The sequence below is a fragment of the Pyrus communis genome, chromosome 1 (genome assembly GCF_963583255.1).
Source record: "Pyrus communis chromosome 1, drPyrComm1.1, whole genome shotgun sequence".
NCBI classification, from domain to species: Eukaryota; Viridiplantae; Streptophyta; class Magnoliopsida; order Rosales; family Rosaceae; genus Pyrus; species Pyrus communis.
In genome coordinates this window covers 20,604,817-20,623,910 of record NC_084803.1, presented here as the reverse complement: position 1 = coordinate 20,623,910, position 19,094 = coordinate 20,604,817, and the positions used below count along the sequence as shown (strand labels likewise).

Genomic DNA, 19,094 nt, shown 5'->3' with positions numbered 1-19,094 from the left:
TGGTAATGGTGAGTCTCCCATACCCCGCTAAGAGTTCAACAAAACTCTCGAATTCCGATGAGGGATGTGAAATTTGCCAAAAATAGCGGGTGATGCTATTTTGATTTAAAGACCCGGATCAAATAGCTTAAAATCAATCAATTTATATTCGTTATGTATTTGTTTACCAATATATTTGCAAACGCTATCCAAAACTTGACAAAGAAAAACCGAACGCTTTAGTTTCCGAACTTGGTACCACAATCCCATAGATTGTCTTGAATGGATTGTAAAAGTACCTAAGTAGTCTCATCCTCACAATCTTCCTATTGATAATGTATCAATGGAAGAACATGTTAGATAAGTCTACCATGAAGAGGACAATGCAAACTCTAGTGCTTGTCTCTTTGTTACACGAACAAGGAACTTGAGAAGTAAGCACAAGGGCATGGACACTTTATGTGCCATGATTCTTCACTTACAAATTGTTGTATGAAGAAATGAGAGTTGCCTTGAACAACTCTTGAAAGTTTGTTATTATGTTTAGAACATAATGGTTGGTTGACAAAAATAGTCCATTTATATGGACTTATGATGATTTTTGAATCATTGAGTGTTGAAGTGTTAAACCACTTAACGAGACGGAAACTAGGCAAGGACTTCACCTTTGTGTCCCTATCCTAATGGTTCACTAAGTTTATTGTAAACTATATAGTGAACAATAACCGCACGCTCTCCAAATCGTTTGATGTGTATAACACATTTGAAATAAGTTTCAAGAGAGATAGTGGGAGTTTAGGGACCATGACTATTGTAGTCAAAAGGGAAGTCAAATGAAGAAGGCAAAATAACTCCAAGGGAACAAACTTTCTTTATGAAAGGATGGACATTGGAAGGGGTATTTGCAAGAAATGTCTTGCAAGTGTCAAGAACACACCTTTCGAAGGTGTTGTAAAATGTTCTTGAATAATTCAAAACAGTTGGTTCTTCTACTTGAATACATGATTCTGTATTAGCAACTATGTTTTACAATCGTTGTAAAAGTGTGGCTAATAAGAAGTAGAAGATAAATGAGAGAAGAGAAAGTACTTCACATTCGAAACGTGAATCAAATATAGATCTCTGCGAAAGCGGATTGTACTTACTTCCTCATATGAACTACCAAAGAAATTGGAAAAACCAAAGATTGTCTTTACGTCCCAATTTTAAGGAACTTAATTCCGTCACTATTGTAGAGATGGATGAATGTTTTGTTTGACAAAACATTGTTCTTTATTAATGAATGATTAGATTATGGTAATCTAATTAATTGTCTCTATAGTAGAGATGATGTGGTAGTGTTAACTGTTTAAGAATATAACGATGCTTAAAACCCAAAAGGTTGCAAGGTAGTGACTAATCCCAACTGAGTTGTGATACCTCTAAAACATAAGTTACGAGTTGGTCATAGATGGATGCTTTGGATCGTTAGATCCGGATCCAATACCTTCTTGTTAAAATTGTATAGAGGCGAAATGTTCGAATCTTTTTTCTTTTGGAAAGAAGAAAGAATCACAAAGTTGTTGAGGTTAATTCACTTAGATATTAGTGGCACTTGTCCACAATATAATACTACTCATGTTGTGTGACATTCACCGAAGATCACTCTCGGTTGGACTATAGTTTATTTTGAATAAACACAAGTCCGAATACTTTGCAAAAGGTTTCAAAGAATTCAAGAAATGTAAGTAGATGAGTAAGACGTCTAAAGTATTTACCTCCTTAGATTTGATCCAAGGAAAAAGTAACACATTAGATTAATTTCCTTGAAAGATATCAAGGAAGGTAGCATCGTAAGATAATGAATTTCTCCATTAGGAGAAGAACGAACATGAATAAGATTTAGTTTGTTGGACATTATCAATTACCCATATATATATGATATATACTTCTAAGACAACCTAGTTCCTATACCACAAGCTCCAAGGTAGTCCAGAAGGATTTATAAACCGTCTCAGTTGAATGGTTTGAACTTTATGACTATGTCATAGAGTTGCACCTCTTAATTCGAAAGAAATAAGAATGAAAATCCTTATGACTACATTGAGTGTATATACGATATATACTCAAGGAAATGGTAAAGTACCATTTGACCCGAAATAATGAAACCTTCACAGCTAATTGGTAGCTTAAGGTGACTACAAAAGATTAGTGGGAGCTATAAGCATCTTATGAGAAAAAGGATCAAATCGTTTGATTTCTCATAAAGATGTAAATGAATCTTTTGTTTACTAGGTTTACAAAAGATTAGTGGGAGTTAATCATATTCCTAAATTTGAATATATATATATACATGATATATATTAATTTTGAAAATGAAAGGAATTCTTCATCGTTAAAGTTATGACTTTAAACATTCTATAATGATAGAATGTATATGGGAGACATAGTCTACATACATGGGACGGAAATCTATAATGATAGATTTCAAGATATAATTGGATTATATCAATCCCTAAAATAGACAAGAGATGCTAGGAAGTTTCTCATATGATGATAAACTTCAATTAGAATGACAATTCTAGTGAGACTAGGAAGTTGTTCTTCTCAAAGGGAATGTACCCTTTGATTCCCAAAGAAATAAATAGAATCCTTTATTTATGTATTTCATATTGTATGAAAACATTGATATAAGTTGTACCTAGAATGGTACAAGATGATATCAGTGCAAGCCCAGGATCAGAACCATGGCAACTGTCAAGTGAATCCTTAGTTATTTAAGAAATACTAAGGATGGATTCCTCAAGAATGAGGAAGAATTAGAGTAACATAATGGAAGCGTAAATGTATTAGATTATGAATCTAATCCATCATAGAATATCTCTTCATTATGAATGAAGTGATAATGAGATATCTCTTTATTATGACTAAAGAGATATTTGGGTGGAAACGTTAAAAAGTAATGACTTTAATGTGTTTCATCATGTATGCAAAATATATTGCCATATAGAAGCTTACAACATTGTTGTTTGGATGGGAAAGTTCATTTATGAACTCTCCATTCGGTTCCAACCAGAAAGTGTATGACACTAATGGGGCGATAGCTCAAGCCAGGGAATCAAGGTCTCATCAAGGTCCGAACTCAAATGAGAGACTGAACCACATGATTGAGAATCATGTATAATGGTGACGTCGTTATTCTCAAGGTTGCTTCTATGGATAACATATAAATATCCATTGTCTAGGCCTACTACTCAGCCATTTATGAAATGACTACATAAGAGGTATCATCACTGATGACTAAGCTGATTGGCTCTAGTGCAAGTGGGAGATTGTTGGAAATATGCCCTAAAACCAATCATATGATGATACTTTATGGACATTTCACATGTTAAACTAATCTAGTTTAATATTAAGGGCAAAGATTATTGTTTGAGCCGTCTCATATAAATGTTATATGCTTAAACGATAAGTCTAAGGAATATGTGATTGGAAGAATGCGATCTAAAGAAGTTAGATTCATGAGACCATTCTTTCGTTGACACATCCTAAACGTTCCTGATCATAGGATTGTCAATTGGGCATTGACAGTCCGTTAAGATCAGTACGTGCTATGTCTTCTCTCAGGGAGAGTGACTAGTCTCGAGTCATTGGTGTGTGTGACATCAAGGCAAGTACGTAGGTGCTCAATAGAGAATGAGTTCACTGAACACGATCAACGAAGAGTTCTCATATTCATGTCACATGAGAACTCATGGTTGGGATAATGCAAATTAGTCTTTTGACCTGAGGCATCACAGTTGTCTTGTGGTTAGGTCCTTAATCTTTGATTATGTCAAAGTCACTCCATCAGGAGGGTGTCCACGGCATCGTTGGGGTTAAGCCACTTAGCCATGGAGGCAAGTGAATGCGCAACAAGGGATCTCTAACCTTCAAACTGTTTGAGGGAGAATACTCTATGATATGATTTAGAATCTCTGGCCAGAGTATGAATGAGATGTTGGAATGCGTTCCAGATCACATTCAAGGTAATCATATAAGCACAAGACTCACATTGGATAGTAGACATGAATAAACTATCAAACCAAACAATGTGGTCAAGAGTATTGTATTAGAGAAAGACCGTATTGCATTTGTAATCCTAAAACTGAATAGGTTCTCCACCTCTTCTGATTAGCTTGAGTAACCATGACATGCTGCTAGGCGTCAACCATGGTTTGTGGAAGCCCTAAAAATGTATTATCACTAACGGGAGAATTGAAAGTAAGTTCCAATTCACAATCGATTTGAAAGAGTTTGAATCGCCCACTGCCTCGCTAAAAGGAACCTAATGGATCGTACACCGTGTAAGGTAAAGATTGAAGATTCAACGGAGATGAGTAAAAATAATTAAATGGTTTAATTATTTATGGCAAGGATTAATTAATATGTTAATTAATCAAACGAATAAGTTCGTTAAAGACCTCGGGATAGTTTTGGACCTTAAGGCGCAATGGGCTTCGAACGTCAAGTCCATTGACTTAAGTTGTATGACAACTTAATGAATAATGATTCACAAAGGCCCAAATAGCCCAATAAATCCCCTTAAATTCGGCCATTTAGAGGAGGGTAGTGAACTTGGCTTAATTGCAAGTTTGCCACTCCATTGTGAGGTGGTATAAAGACATCTTTATAGCCATTTCATCCTTAGGGTTTTCTAAGGAGTAAAGATGAGAACAAACTCTCCTTTCTCTCTAGAAATGGCCGGCCACCCTTGAGGAAAACATCTAGCAATCTTACTTCCTCAAGGTCACTCATTTCTTCTACAATATGCCTTGGTGTGGAGACTTAGAGGTTCTCAATTTTGGGAACTTGGAGAAACCTTTTCATCCATCCAAATCCATGGATCTAAGATGCAAGGAATGAAGGCCCTCTCTTTGGGTGATTAGCCTTTGCTTATGCAAAGAGGAATCTACAAAGGTATTGATTTCTCAACTCACTTTGTTTTGAGTTGAGTCTTGGTTCACCTATCTACTAGGCTTTGAAGTTCATGGGTTAAGTTTTGTTTTTGAGTGCATATAAACATGATTCTGCCTTTTAATTGTTAATTGCATGTTGTTGATGTTGCTCAAATGAACTTGTTTTTCACAAATATTCCTTCATAGTGATCCTTAAATGTATATTCCCATCCTTACCTAGCACGAGGTCTTTTGGGAGCTCACTGGCTTCGGGTTCCGTAGGAACTTCGAAGTTAAGCGAGAAGGGAGCTAGAGCAATCCCATGATGGGTGACCCACTGGGAAGTTGCTCGTGAGTTCCCAAAAACAAAACCGTGAGGGAATGGTAAGCCCAAAACGGACAATATTGTGTTACGGTAGTGGAGTCGGGCCCGGGAAAGTGATCCGCCCCGAGCTGGGATGTGACAAATTGGTATCAGAGCCAATTCCTGGCCGGAAGTGTGCCGACGAGGACGTCGGGCCCCTAAGGGGGGTGGATTGTAACATCCCACATCGCCCAGGGTAGTGATCCTTAAATGTATATTCCCATCCTTACCTAGCACGAGGCCTTTTGGGAGCTCACTGGCTTCGGGTTCCGTAGGAACTTCGAAGTTAAGCGAGAAGGGAGCTAGAGCAATCCCGGCCCGGGGCAGATCACTTTCCCGGGCCCGACTCCACTACCGTAACACAATATTGTCCACTTTGGGCTTACCATTCCCTCACGGTTTTGTTTTTGGGAACTCACGAGCAACTTCCCAGTGGGTCACCCATCATGGGATTGCTCTAGCTCCCTTCTCGCTTAACTTCGAAGTTCCTACGGAACCCGAAGCCAGTGAGCTCCCAAAAGGCCTCGTGCTAGGTAAGGATGAGAATATACATTTAAGGATCACTACCCTGGGCGATGTGGGATGTTACAATCCACCCCCCTTAGGGGCCCGACGTCCTCGTCGGCACACTTCCGACCAGGAATTGGCTCTGATACCAATTTGTCACATCCCGGCCCGGGGCGGATCACTTCCCGGGCCCGCTCCACAACCGTAGCACGATATTGTCCGCTTTGGGCTTACCATTCTCTCACGGTTTTGTTTTTGGGAACTCAAGAGCAACTTCCCAGTGGGTCACCCATCTTGGAATTGCTCTAGCCCCTTTCTCGCTTAACTTCGAAGTTCCTACGGAACCCGAAGCCAGTGAGCTCCCAAAAGGCCTCGTGCTAGATAGGGATTGGAATATACATTTAAGGATCACCCCCTAGGCGATGTGGGATGTCACATATGATTATTAATATGTTTTATGTTTGTAACTCGTTTAATTTATTGGAATATGGATAGAGTTTTTGTATATTGGTTAATTGGTATATGTTTTTATGTTTTAATTAATTGTGTTGTGTAGAAATAAGAATTATGGGAAAAAAATTTCATGCCAAAGCCAATATCACCATCTATTGGTTTGGGTAGTTCAAGTTCAAGACAAAATGAGTGTCATATTGCTTGGCATGTTTGAATTTGAATGGTTGATTTGTAACTTTTAACAAAGAAAGCTACTTCATCTTGCTCAATTGTATCTTAAAGATTTCACAGGTCAAGATAGATTAAAAAATCTTCATACATGATGACTCTTTGCCAATATACAAGTCTCGCTACGAAATTCTAAATCACTTAGTTTCGGAAAAAAGTGACGATATAAAGTATTTCATAACAAAACCTTGTTCTTCATGTTTCCCATTGTTCTTCTTAAAGGGAAAATATTGACTTTCATGGCATGAGAATTAAAATTTAAATGACAATCTTGTCACAACCACCCTTAAAAGGATATTCTCAAATTAGGGTGTGAATCATGCCTTAACTACATAACAAAGTATCACAACTAAGACGTGAGACATGATGAAAATATAACCATCTAAATATTACAACTTATCTATTCTATTCTATTAAGAGAAGAGGGCTTGTCAACTTTTTGTCCGCTTTTCTTCCAATTTTGCCCTTACTTTTGAATACACAATGTTGACATGAGGAGGGCAAAATAGTAATTTTGTATCTGTTGAAATTTTTTTCCTTTTTTCCTATTTTGCCCTCATTTTTTGATACACAATATTTACATAAGTAGGGCAAAATAGTAATTTTATATCGAAATATTTACAAAAGATAAAAAATATGCATTTATGAAGAGAAATTGTCCCACCATCGTACACGTAAGTGAAATCATGATGTTTTTTGGATAGTTTGAATGAACTGAAGCAGTTGCGCTTGAGAAGAATGTGGGAGGAGGTGGGCAGTTGAAGAGGCTTTAATTTTGTACCTTTTGACAAAATGACAATCATACCCCTATTTTTCATATTTTACCCTCATTTAAAAAAAAAAATAACGATCATATACCTATTTTGTTCACACACACAAATGTGTGCTCTCTGCTAGTTCTTATTAATAAACTAAGTCTTAGTAGCTCAGTATTACAACACACTTCTTAGGCACACTCAAAACATTTAAGTTGCGTTTGGTATGTGGGAAAGATAGCTGAAGAATGGGAAGTGTTGCCTTTCCGATGTTTGGTAAGTTCAAGCTTGAGAAATAATTTTCTGGCCCATAAGAAATAAGAGGGAGTGAATCTATTCATCCGTTTGATATTCACTTTCCTTCCCCTAGAGAAAAACAACCATTAATTGATATATTTTTATGACAAATAAGGGTTCATTGACAATTAAAATGTCCATTATATTTCAGAAAGTGATATTTCCTACTTTCCCATTGCTACCAAACATGAGAGAATAATTTTGCATTTTCCTTCCCATAGGGAAAGCCATGCGAAATCATTTCCCATGAATTTCTTTCCGCATACCAAATACAGCCTTAAGATATGATAAGAAGAAACGAGAAAATAACAATTTATACTTGAATTTTATGTTTGTGAGAAAATTAGATCGAGATTTGAGAAAATGAGAGAGAGAGAGCCTTCAAAGTTCTCATTGAGCTTGCTCCTTCTATCCTCTACATTTGCTTGTTCTCCTTGTCACCAAAGAATATGAACTCCAATTTTCCAAAAAAAAAAAAAAAAGAAAAAAAAAAGAATATGAACTCTAAGTTCATCACACCTTCTAAATGAGAGATGAGTGATGGAGCTATAATCGGCCATTAGTGTTTAGTTGGGTCCTTCGACCCTTTTTGTCATTTCCGACTTAATACAAGCCCAATGGGTCCTGAATACCCGAAATTATTTTAGGCCCAAATTGAACGCCCAAACGTTGATATAATTAATTAAAATAATTTAATTTAATCTATAAAGGGAAAGGAATATTGTGGGCTGATGGTTTGGTAAAGCTGAGTTTTTTTTTTTTTTTTTTTTTTTTTTTCCAGATATCAGTTGGATTATGTTGGATGACCTTTCTCCATCGATTGTTGATTTACTTGTAGATGACATTTTCAGGGTTGCTAGGACTCAAGGCTATTTGGGTAAGTTCCATGGGCTGATGTTTTTTTTTTGTTTTTGGACCCCTTTGTAACCAAAAAAAAAAAAAAAAAAAAAAAAAAAATTCGGTATGAGATTAGTTAGGTTTTAATTAGTGAGACATTGAGTGATTAGAACCGCTTGAATTAAAACACATATTTAATTCCCCCTTTAATGAAAACAATTGCAATTGATGCTCACAGACCATGAGCAACTATGTGGGGCTATAACGATTAATGTGATTAGTCCTTGATTAATGATCTTACCTCTTTGACTAGATTAATGGGCTAATCATTTGTAAAATTGAGCTAAAATCTGAAATAAAATGTAATTTATCTAACGTATGAAATTTGGGTCTATTGACATAATTAATTTATGAGAAATCGAAACCACCTAAATCCAACTAGCCAGCCCGTCCTTGGACAATAACAACAAATCGAGCCCTTGACCATAAGACAAAAACAAATGGACCACACAAAACCTCTCAATTCTGGGTCAGTAGCAGTACACAACCAGTATTCAACTATTGGACCACTCACACATGACCAGAAAATGCACTAGTCACACATTCATTCAATTTCACACACACATGCGGAGATTCGGGAGTAGGATTCTCTCTCATTTTCTCTCTTTATATAAACGGTTATTATTAAGTTATGTTAACATTTTTGTTTTAAATTTTGTATACAGAAAAAAACAAAAAGAAAAATGGGGAAAGAAGGAGATGAGTAATAAGAGCAGTTACACCGTGGGAAAGGCCCCCTCAGGCAATACACTATACTATCCACCTAGTGAACAGTAACTGCTCTTAATGAACAGTAATTGCCTTTTGCATCTCCACCGTTGCACTTCAATAGCCCTGACAATAGGTAATAAAATATTAGTATTTTTTTATTCATAAAATAATACCAAGATAATTAAAAAAAGACAAAGAAAAGCAGCATCTCTCTCTCTGTTGAAACGAACACAAAGTAATCGACAAATGGCGGAAGCCACCGCCTGTGGCTCCTCTTCTTCTTCACCTTCTTCACCCTCGCATTCACCCTCACTCTCATCAGCACCACCATTCACCAAACCCTCCCCACCTCCTCCCTCACCCCCACATCCTTACTCACCCTCCCGCCCGCCGTCAGCACCCCACATGTCCCCGCCGGAACTCACCTCCATATCCTCCGACCTCACCCACCTTTGCGCACCCAACTGCAATTTCCTCGTTTTCGGCCTCACCAGTCCAGAACCTGATAGAAAAAAAAAATTAAAAAAGGCGTCTGACGTCAGCTGATGTTAGAACCACCTCAGGCTCTCGGGCTGACACGAATCCACCGGCCTGGTGCTTGAGCCTGCTCGGGCTGCCTCGCCAGCCAACGCTGGACTTCCTCCCTCGGGCAATCAGGCCCTGTGCTGAAGCCTGTCCATTGGGCAAAAGCTCCCGTTGAAACTGCTCTAAGAGAAGAGAGAATTCTATTCCAGATATCTGACCCAAAAACACACAAAAAATTGAGAGGGGTGACATGAGGAAAAGCGTGCACCTTTTTATCTCATCCCAGGCCGTACGAGCTCATTAAAAAAGTGTGCAGGGAGAAAGTGCAGGTCTTTCCCACGTGAGCCGTTCTGTGGCTATAGTATACACGGAAAAGTCTCCGGCCGGCGGAATGGAATTCCACAACTGCTAAAATGGAAAGAAACAACATAATTAATTAATTAATTAAAAAAAAAAAGGAAATAAAATCATCATCAGAGAGGGCATTTACCTCTAATTAATTATTAATGATTATCCTGGGAAGGGCAAAGAAATAAAAGGCACCAGCAAAAGCGGGAAACTTGGAACCAGGCACAAGTCCCTCTCTCTCTCTCTAGGGTTTGAACTTTGAACGCAGAGCCGCCGTGTGGAAGCAGCCATGGACGATGTTAGGGCAAGCTCTGCTTGGGTCGCAAGCCATTCTTCTCATGTCCTCGTCGATTCTTCAGGTCTCTCCGCACTTTGTCCATGTTTCTCTAGTGTTGGTTATTGATTATTTTAATTGGGTTTTAATTTTTTTTAAATTTTTTTTATAGGTATTGAGAAAGTGGCGGAGACGATAGATACAATTCCGAAGGTGGAATGGGATTTCGAAGGGATACACTATTTCGACAATGGACCTCTCACCGTTCAGTACCTCTTTGTGTTGGACGCTTTGAATTTCTGCTTTTGGCCTGGTATGTATCCATTTTTTCAAAATTTTAATTTGTTTTGTTGGAGCTCAAATTTTAGTGTATTTTCTTGTATTTTGTAGCTCAAATTTTGTTTTTGTTATTAGAATAATTCAAGAATAATGGTCAGTGAAACAGAGCACCTTCTTAGATTAGAGAACAAGGAAAAAATAAACTTATTTACGAAAAAATGTTTTGGGTATTATACTTTTGCCCTTCCCATTCTTTTCTTTACCGAGCCAAGTTGCGAAATTCGGTTAGAAAAAATGTTCTCTATAAATGTGCTTGCCAGTTTTATCAAGATTTGAACTTTTCATGACAGTCAAACCAATACTTCAATGTGTGTATGTCTGCTGCTGCGTGGTTGTTGTAGAGCGGTTTTCATATGGTCGCTCGTGGAACCCTATGTCAGTTGGTGGCGGAAAGTGATCAATTATTTTATGGATTGAAGAGATTATATTCATATCAATGTTAGCAAATGCACTTTATTCACTATGTTTTCTAAGCTAAAATTGTTTCTTTATAATTTTTTCTTTTTCTTGACAGATAAGGACTTAAATTACGACAATTTGGCTGCCGGTCTGAAGGCAGCAATACAAAATGACAAATCTGTGTTTGATGCTGATCGTCTGCAGAAATACACCGGTACTCATCTTCTTGAACACATATCTCCATGTCCATAAAGATGTATTTTCACATGTACACACCAATTGTGATATATCTATCAAGTGTACTCCTTTGTTCCAATTGGTAGAAGGAAAATGACTGCCTCTACAGAATGTTAAATTTTTGGATGTGAAGCTGTGCTCTTGTGAACAAGTTTGGCAGTTTAAAAGTTCTAAACTCTGACTTAGGTGACACTCTTCTACTTGATAGTAATTTGATTAAAGAGGTTTATGTTATAAGGTCCTGAACTACGGGAGCTGTTGAAATGGCCAAGGTCACTACCCTTGGAGGACGAGAGAGTTCGTTTGTTACATGAGGTAAAATTTACCTTTACATTTACGGAAGCTTTTATTCTTACATTTTCTCTTATTCTCTTAAGAAATACCCTTCAAGTTTCTTTTTGTTTGATTTTTTTTTTTTATTACTCTGGGTCTGTAACTATTAATTTCTCTTGAATTTATCAGTCTAAGCAGGAGACAATATACGTTGATGTTATTGATTATTTTTTTATTTAAAGAATCATCCCACCTCAATTGAAAATACACATACCGTTTTAGGAAAATGATGTATCCCTGTCAAATATTCAAAATATTGTTAACTATTGTGGCCTAGGTTGGGTTTGAACTGGAGAGAAGCTTTGATGGCAAGGCATCCAATCTTGTGGAGTCATGTGGAAAGTCAGCTGTTAAGCTTGTAGCTCTAGTTACTCGTCACTTTCCTGGTACATTTTAGGGTTTAAAGTCATTTTTGATAGCTGCAGAGTTTGTAGGGGTTATTCCCAAGGAAACAGGCATATTTACTGTAACTAATTAAACTTTCTAGGTTTCCGAGACCACTCAGTATACAAGGGCCACCAAGTATTTTTGTATAAAAGAGCTCAGATATTTGCAGCAGACTTATGGGGTGCATTTGGAGGCCAAGGATATGGAGAATTTTATGACATTGGCTCAATCACTATTATGGCGGACTATATTGTTCCAGCCGTGCTTCAACAGCTGGGTGTGCTGAAGTATAGTGCAACCCTTGCCAGCGCTATCAAGGCTAATAGTCAAATAGTTGCAGGCAGTGAGGAGGAAGTTGAACTGCGAGCTTGCTCCATATATGCTGTCGAGAAAATGAAGGAGTTGATCAGTATGAAATCAGGGAAGCAGGTATGGTTATTTTCAGTCGTGGTTGTAGTCTGTAATTTTTTGTATGTGAACATTTAAATTCTTCTTGTGGCTGCATTTAAGTAATAAAACATTCAGATTTTTTCTTTTGTCTGTATGTGTTCTGTTCTCACCAAAGTGAACTGTTGTTGGACCATGTTGTGCCTTTGCACTTGAAACTGTATCCTGCATCAGTTTTCGTTTCTTTATCATCTCTAACCAATCCCTTTGATTTACTAGTGGGGTTTTTTTTTCAGGTGCTGAGTATTGAGTTAGACCTTTGGCTTTGGTCTTTTGGCATTCAGTGTCCTGCTCTGCAACACCATCGAACCCTCTCTATATATTATTGAGTGCACTATATCTCAGCGTACACCTTTGCTATCTATGTCATTGGGAGGATGGAAAAATTTTGGCTTTGAAGTTTCTAGTTAGTCTTTGGATTAGTATGAAACAATTTCTGACATCCTATTTCCTATTGGAAGTGTTGCGGCTTCTATAATTTTGCATAGTTCAGCTAGTAATTGTTGAACAAATGAAGATCAAGAATGTTATCGTAACTAAATGATTTAGTATGCAGTTTCCGACTGAAATACTTTCTTTACTACGTGTCAATTTTTGTTGTGATTTTACTGAACATAAGAATTTTAATGCCTTTTGAATGTGGCAGCAGGCGTTTAGTAGTTTTTGTGATCAGAGAATTGCATTGCAGGATAAGAGATCTGGTTCAAATTGGTGCATGATTTTTGCTTATTTTTATCTTATGAACCCACTGATTCTCACTTGAAATCCAATAGTAAACACTACTCCTGCACTCTACATGTGTCTGTTCCTCAAATTGGTTTATATGCATTAAAAATTACCATCTATGTATAAACTTGTATCATGGCTCTGATCTACCTTGTGAAGATTAGTTCAATCTTGATATATATTGGCAGTTTAGAAGATGATTAGTGAAAATCAACTCTCAGATTATTGCCAATTTAAGTAGTAGATGGGTAAGAAGACTCAGCTGATGAGGAGCAGCAATAGCATGCTTGACATCAGACCGATGACGCAAGCATATTTTATGTATTAGTGCCTTGTTCAGATTTTCGAGGTCCAGTCTAAACATTTACCTGCTGCTGCTATAATAGTTTTTCATTATTCAAACGTGAACTGACATGGGTTGAACTTTTTGCTGCATGATTTGTTCATGATCTTTTTACCCTATTACAATGTACCTGCACTGCTTACATAGAATGTAGATGATTTGCTTTGACAATTCAGTTCTACTTTCTATATATCCCAATACCTGCATAACTTAGTAGGAATGAAAAATAAAGGCCGAAATGGCGTTTATTTACTGAGCACTCAATTATGTTGCAGAGCTAGGGTTCCTTGTCGTTGGCAAATTTCCATCATAAGTACATTTTAGGACATCTGGTTTCCTCACTATCCGGGGACTGACAGGCACCTTGTTTGCTTTTGGGCGAATATCCTGTGCATTTAGAGAAAGTAATTTAAACATATCAATAGGCTTTACAACAAATCATTTCTGTTTATGAGTAATTTATTGTGAGCTTTGTTGTAGGAAAGCACATTGCCTCCATTATGCTTGTAGCCTTGGGTTAGTTACCTTGGTGTGCATATGAAAAAGTTTTTGATCAATTACGACTTCTACGGATAGCTTTGACCTTTCTGCTTGAGCATTAAGGTTGAGGGATCATCCAAGTTAAAGTAAAATATAAGTGTACTGTGTAATTAAGTTCTTATATTTTGTGATTGCTTTTGTTTTGACTAGACAAGCTCATTTTTGCTCCTTGAAACATGAATTTACTGTGAAAAAATTCAGGAGAGGACTCTTATTTATATTTGTATGTAGTATGCATGAATAGAATATAAGCTATTTCATTAAGCATCTAGATATGTAGCTATTGTAACTTCAGTCGTTTGAGTAGGTAGTGTAAAATAGCAACCTGTTGAAACTGGAAACATTTTGTGGATGGTAAAGTGGTAGTATTAGTATAGGGTAATATAAATCTTTAGGAGGCTTGGCCAGATATAATTACCTGGTCAAAGATAGCTGTTGGGATTGCTAGGGTTGCAACAGCATTGGGAGAGTCAACTATACCGGAAATTCTTCCCTCACACGGGCAGCATGACAACAGAAGGTAGCTCTGATACGTGACAGATACTAGATCAGTAAGGCAGACTACAATAATATGAATCTTTCGTTGTCTCAGTGTATGCTTGTGATTGTGAGTTGTTGGGAATTGGCTATGTGATAAGGAAAGAAGTCGAAAACCTGTTCTTTGGAGTATCCAAATTTAGAGAGGTAGTCAATAGCATTGAGTACTGCACGCTTGTACGCCACAGTTGCATCTAGGTAATGCTGCTTCCCACTCTCATCAACACTGATGCCCTCAAATACCAACCACTCTGAGAATCTTGGCTCGACCGGGCCTATCTCAAAGATTGGGTTTACGTGAAGAGGTGTGGGCCCCATTGGTGTAAGGTATTCTTTCATTCCTCCCCTTATAATTTCGCACCTAATAATAGGATCATATAGGGTAAACTGTGAGCTGTATTACATATATGTGTGTGTATACTTATCTGTATGTGTCACATTTTGTTTTATGCCAAATTTGAATGTGAAAGTAGAAAGTTTAGCTATTATAACCAGCTCCTGCCTTTTCTTATGAAGCCTCTAGTTTGGCTGTAGTAAAAGTTTAAGAGATGAGATGTGAAATATTTACTTGAGCTCCAGGAATCCGCTCATCTCAATTGCCCCGCAGAATGCAATTTCTCCATCACCCTGGGAAAAGTGCATGTCACCAGTACTAAGATTTGCTCCTTCAACGAATACTGGAAGGTATACCTTTGAACCACGACTAAGATTTTTTATGTCACAATTGCCTCCATTTTCTCTTCCTGGAATGGTTCTTGCAGCCTCCATGGCGATCTTTTCCCATTCAGGAGTGCCCTCTTTGATCTATGTATAACCAGGACGTGTTAGTATAACAAGACAGCATGGTTATTGTGATATTGTCTCTGTGCAGTTGGCTGCAGAGTTTTACAATTCTTGTAGTATGCAGCAAAGCAATTATAAAAATTTAGTCGTGTTGGAGGTTCATTGTTATTTTGATAGCCTCAATGAAGTAGTTTTCAATGTCGCATACCCCTCCAAGGACGCAACCTTTTGTTGATGGTAGGTTAGCCAATGGTCGTTGATGCAAAACCTCACATAATTTCATAGTCTTGAGTCCATTTTCTTCAAGTTCCCTCTCCCTTTCATTCCATATTTTCAGAAGTTCCATTGATGGTGCTGTTCCAACTATTCCGGGGTGGGTTAACCCTGGGAATCTCACTCCTGACATGCATATACAATACCATGTTAGTGACAGGAGTACCCTACTGAATCTTTTAACAAGGTTACTGGCACGAGAAAAGGAAATAGGTTGAGATTTCACCTGGTATGTGAGGCGAGTAGGCATATATCCCTTCGAAATACCAGATAGCTTTGGTTGCAGAAGGAAAATGGTCAGTCAGAAAACCCCCTCCATTTTCTCTGTCAAATGTCGCAGTGAAACCCCATTCATCTCCTGGGAGAGGACCCAAGTTGCATATCTCAACCACCAGAAGATCACCTGGCTGTGCTGGAATTCCATCAGTATCCGAAATTCTAATCGGCCCACTGAGGTAATGAACCTGCACAAGTTTGAAACATATTACTTTTACATTAATTTACCATTCTAGATGTTCTTGTTCTTCATACTATTGATTACATTATACACAAGTAGTGACTGATGATCTCGATAATTTGTAGACTCAAGATCTTAACTCGATCCTATATGTACCATGTTTTACCTGTTATGTGACTATATTGTTTAAAACTAAACGGTTTTAGTTTTTCTAACATAGGATACAATCCGTACTTACTGTTGAGAGGTCTATGGACTTTATATCTAGCGCAGAGTCATCATCTTTAATAGTACCTCCAGTCCAGTCTACCATCTCAATTCTGAAGACCTCACCGGTTTTAACCTCAGCCACCGGGGGTATGTCAGGGTGCCAACGGTTGTGAAGCGGTAGCTTTTGCTGCCACGGTTTTCTGCTCAGGTCTACTGGCACGACTAGTCTCGGAGTCCGGGGAGCCATAGATGAACTAGTGGAAGAACAGGGAGCATAGGGTTGTAGGTTTTATACAATTAGGTCAACTCAATAGCATCTATTGTAGGAAAGAGGAAGGACGATGGTATCCTTACAATCGCTGGATGACAAATGGGGTGATATATTTTTCCAAAGGTCGGTCCCCAACTACCTTTCGAGTTTTCAGCATAGGACAAATACAACACAACAGTTTGCTATTTTTTTACTTGACTGACAAATCCAGCATTTAAATTTATTTCCCCAGAAACATGTAGATCTGGAATCATACTATGTTTGAGGATGTTTGGTTGGAAAGGTAGAACTGCATGATACTCTGCACTTACAATTCATGTCATTTTTTTCGCTTTTTCGAACCTTGCGGAACTCGGTTTTTGGTATTGCTCTTCCAAACTACATGGAACTCAGTAGAAGTGGAAAAGCTACAAAACACACGTGAATATGAAGGGGAACTTACAATGGAGGGATTGGAATGTTTGATGTCCTCTGCAGTGTACTCTTTGGTAATCCCACCACCACTGAAATCCACCATCTCAACCCGAAAAACCTCTCCAGCTGCCACTTCTGCCACCGGTGGTATGTCCGGGTGCCACCGGTTGTGAAGAGGAAGCTTCTGTTCCCATGGCTTCTTCTTCACGTCTATGGGCACAGCCAGTCTCGGTCCATAAAAGGCCATGACTCAACGAGTCTCTTCGAGTTTCGCTCTTCTGATCTCTGTTGAATGCAATTGAAAAAGTTAAGGTAAAATTAGATGCAAGATTCCTTGTTGTGGATTAAATTATATGAAACTTTTCAAATTTCATATCAAGATTGAAATTTGACAGCCATGATAGGAACCACTTATTTGTCATTACATTTCTTTTTTTCCTTTAAGTGGATGGACCACTTGGAACTGATAGAGATTTTGTCACAGTTTCTTTTGAATATTTGTGCTCATAGTAGTATGGAAAAAGTTGAGCCACTAGTTAAAGAATAATCCCCTGCACTCTACTTGGTTAATTTTGTTAGTGATCTTCATTTACATATAAACGTCGTACACTTTGATTTAACATCTAAAACGAAACTCTCGAATTTTTTAGTGCGCGATTAATTGTTAAATTCGATTATGTGTGTTAGACGTTGGTTCGTTCATGAATTTCCGGGTTCGGACGGGAATTTGCTAACTCAAGTTACCTTCTTAGCGGACCCCACAAATCGGAATCTTAAGGATATTGGTGCTATTTTGTTTATGATGACATGAGCTTTGGTTTGTTCTTATAGAGAGAAATTGTTGCTCTCTTTTACTTTGATGGCTGGTCCCAACTTCCAACAGCTGTTTTTGTAATTATTTCGTTAGGAATTTGGATTATGATGTGTAAACTACTGAGAATTGGGATTACTGGCATGATTAATTAGACGAAGAATCTCATCTTAATATTGGACATGTTACATCATCTTCAGGAGCATTGTCATCCTCAAATTCTATTACATCAAATTATTTAATTTTTGTTTAGAGTTTTTGCATGGTGCATGCCTCTTATCCGAGTGAGTGATATATAATAAAATGGTTTATTTATTGTGTCTATTACAACTTATTAATACGTGAAATATTAGATAAGACTTAATAGTAAATTGCATTCGCTACTTGTTACTACGATTTTAGTAGTATTGTTTTTCACTTGTAAGTGAGATATTATAAGTTTGATTATTGTGGATGGTAAGTTTGGTGAATTCTTATGGTTGGCCCGTTGTGTATCTAGTTTGCCAGATCTCTCACTCAGTGTGAACACTATCATTTAGTTATTAAAAAAAAAATAGTAGACTACATTCAAGTTTTGAGAATTGTGTTTATCACCCATCATATAGGAGTGGGGTATGACCTACTAAACTCAAGGACTTAAGGTCATCTCCAACCGAAGAAGGGCCAGAGGGATCTCTTTAGCCTTATAGCCCTTCAAGGAATTATATTTTAATGAACAGTGTCATACCATATTTCATACCATCTCCAATCCAGGGGGCCAAGGGGCCATAGGCCAAACATAATTTATTATTTCAATTTAAAGACTACAACAACTTAAATTTAAAAACTACAACTTAAATTTAAAAACTACAACAACTTAAATTTAAAGACTATAATCATCATCATCATCATCATCATCATCATCATCATCTGTCATTGTAGGAGTGTAGTTGGATGTAAACAATTCTCGTTGGGCCATAATTTCCCTTTTTTTCTATCAAAATATGTCTCACTCATTGGAGTGTAATCATAAGTGTTCATTTGCATGCTCCTATCATCCATCTCTTCTTGTATTTGTTTTGCCCGTTCTTCGTGCCTGCGGTTCTTTTCTTCCGTGGCAAAGGCATTTTGCTCTGCCATTAATCGCAATGAGGCGACCATTTTCTGTTGAAAGGTGTAATCATCCTTTACCTTGCCCTTTTCCTTCAATTTTCAGGCCTTGTTTCGTCTCATAGCCTTAGGTATGGAACCTTCACCCGAAGACGGATTTTCTACCCTTGTTTCTTGAATGGAGGAGATCCATCTTCATCCCCATCTACATTTGAGGATGCATTTCCGAATGGCATAGGACCAA

The 19,094-nt window shown here is 37.7% G+C and overlaps 2 protein-coding genes across 3 annotated transcripts; one reads left to right on the top strand and one right to left on the bottom strand.

The window, feature by feature from the left end:
- Positions 1–9,982: 9,982 nt before the first annotated feature.
- LOC137734568 (uncharacterized) lies at positions 9,983–13,356 on the top strand. The gene is made up of 7 exons (XM_068473809.1): positions 9,983–10,339; positions 10,427–10,567; positions 11,108–11,206; positions 11,468–11,544; positions 11,840–11,948; positions 12,050–12,378; positions 12,633–13,356. Exons 1-7 carry the CDS (start codon positions 10,270–10,272, stop codon positions 12,723–12,725), a joined length of 918 nt encoding a protein of 305 aa, XP_068329910.1. The 5' UTR covers positions 9,983–10,269; the 3' UTR covers positions 12,726–13,356.
- A 138-nt stretch (positions 13,357–13,494) lies between these two features.
- On the bottom strand, positions 13,495–17,288 carry LOC137734553 (uncharacterized). 2 transcript variants are annotated; one of them, XM_068473800.1, is made up of 7 exons: positions 16,979–17,288; positions 15,825–16,062; positions 15,534–15,724; positions 15,111–15,346; positions 14,660–14,903; positions 14,424–14,531; positions 13,495–13,852 (listed from the first exon to the last, which is right to left on the bottom strand). In XM_068473800.1, the coding sequence occupies exons 1-7, from the start codon at positions 17,195–17,197 to the stop codon at positions 13,730–13,732; spliced, it is 1,359 nt and encodes a 452-aa protein (XP_068329901.1). In that variant the 5' UTR covers positions 17,198–17,288; the 3' UTR covers positions 13,495–13,729. The 2 variants fall into 2 exon arrangements, with proteins under 2 accessions (XP_068329901.1, XP_068329906.1); XM_068473805.1 differs by lacking the exon at positions 16,979–17,288 and adding an exon at positions 16,294–16,665.
- Positions 17,289–19,094: the final 1,806 nt, after the last annotated feature.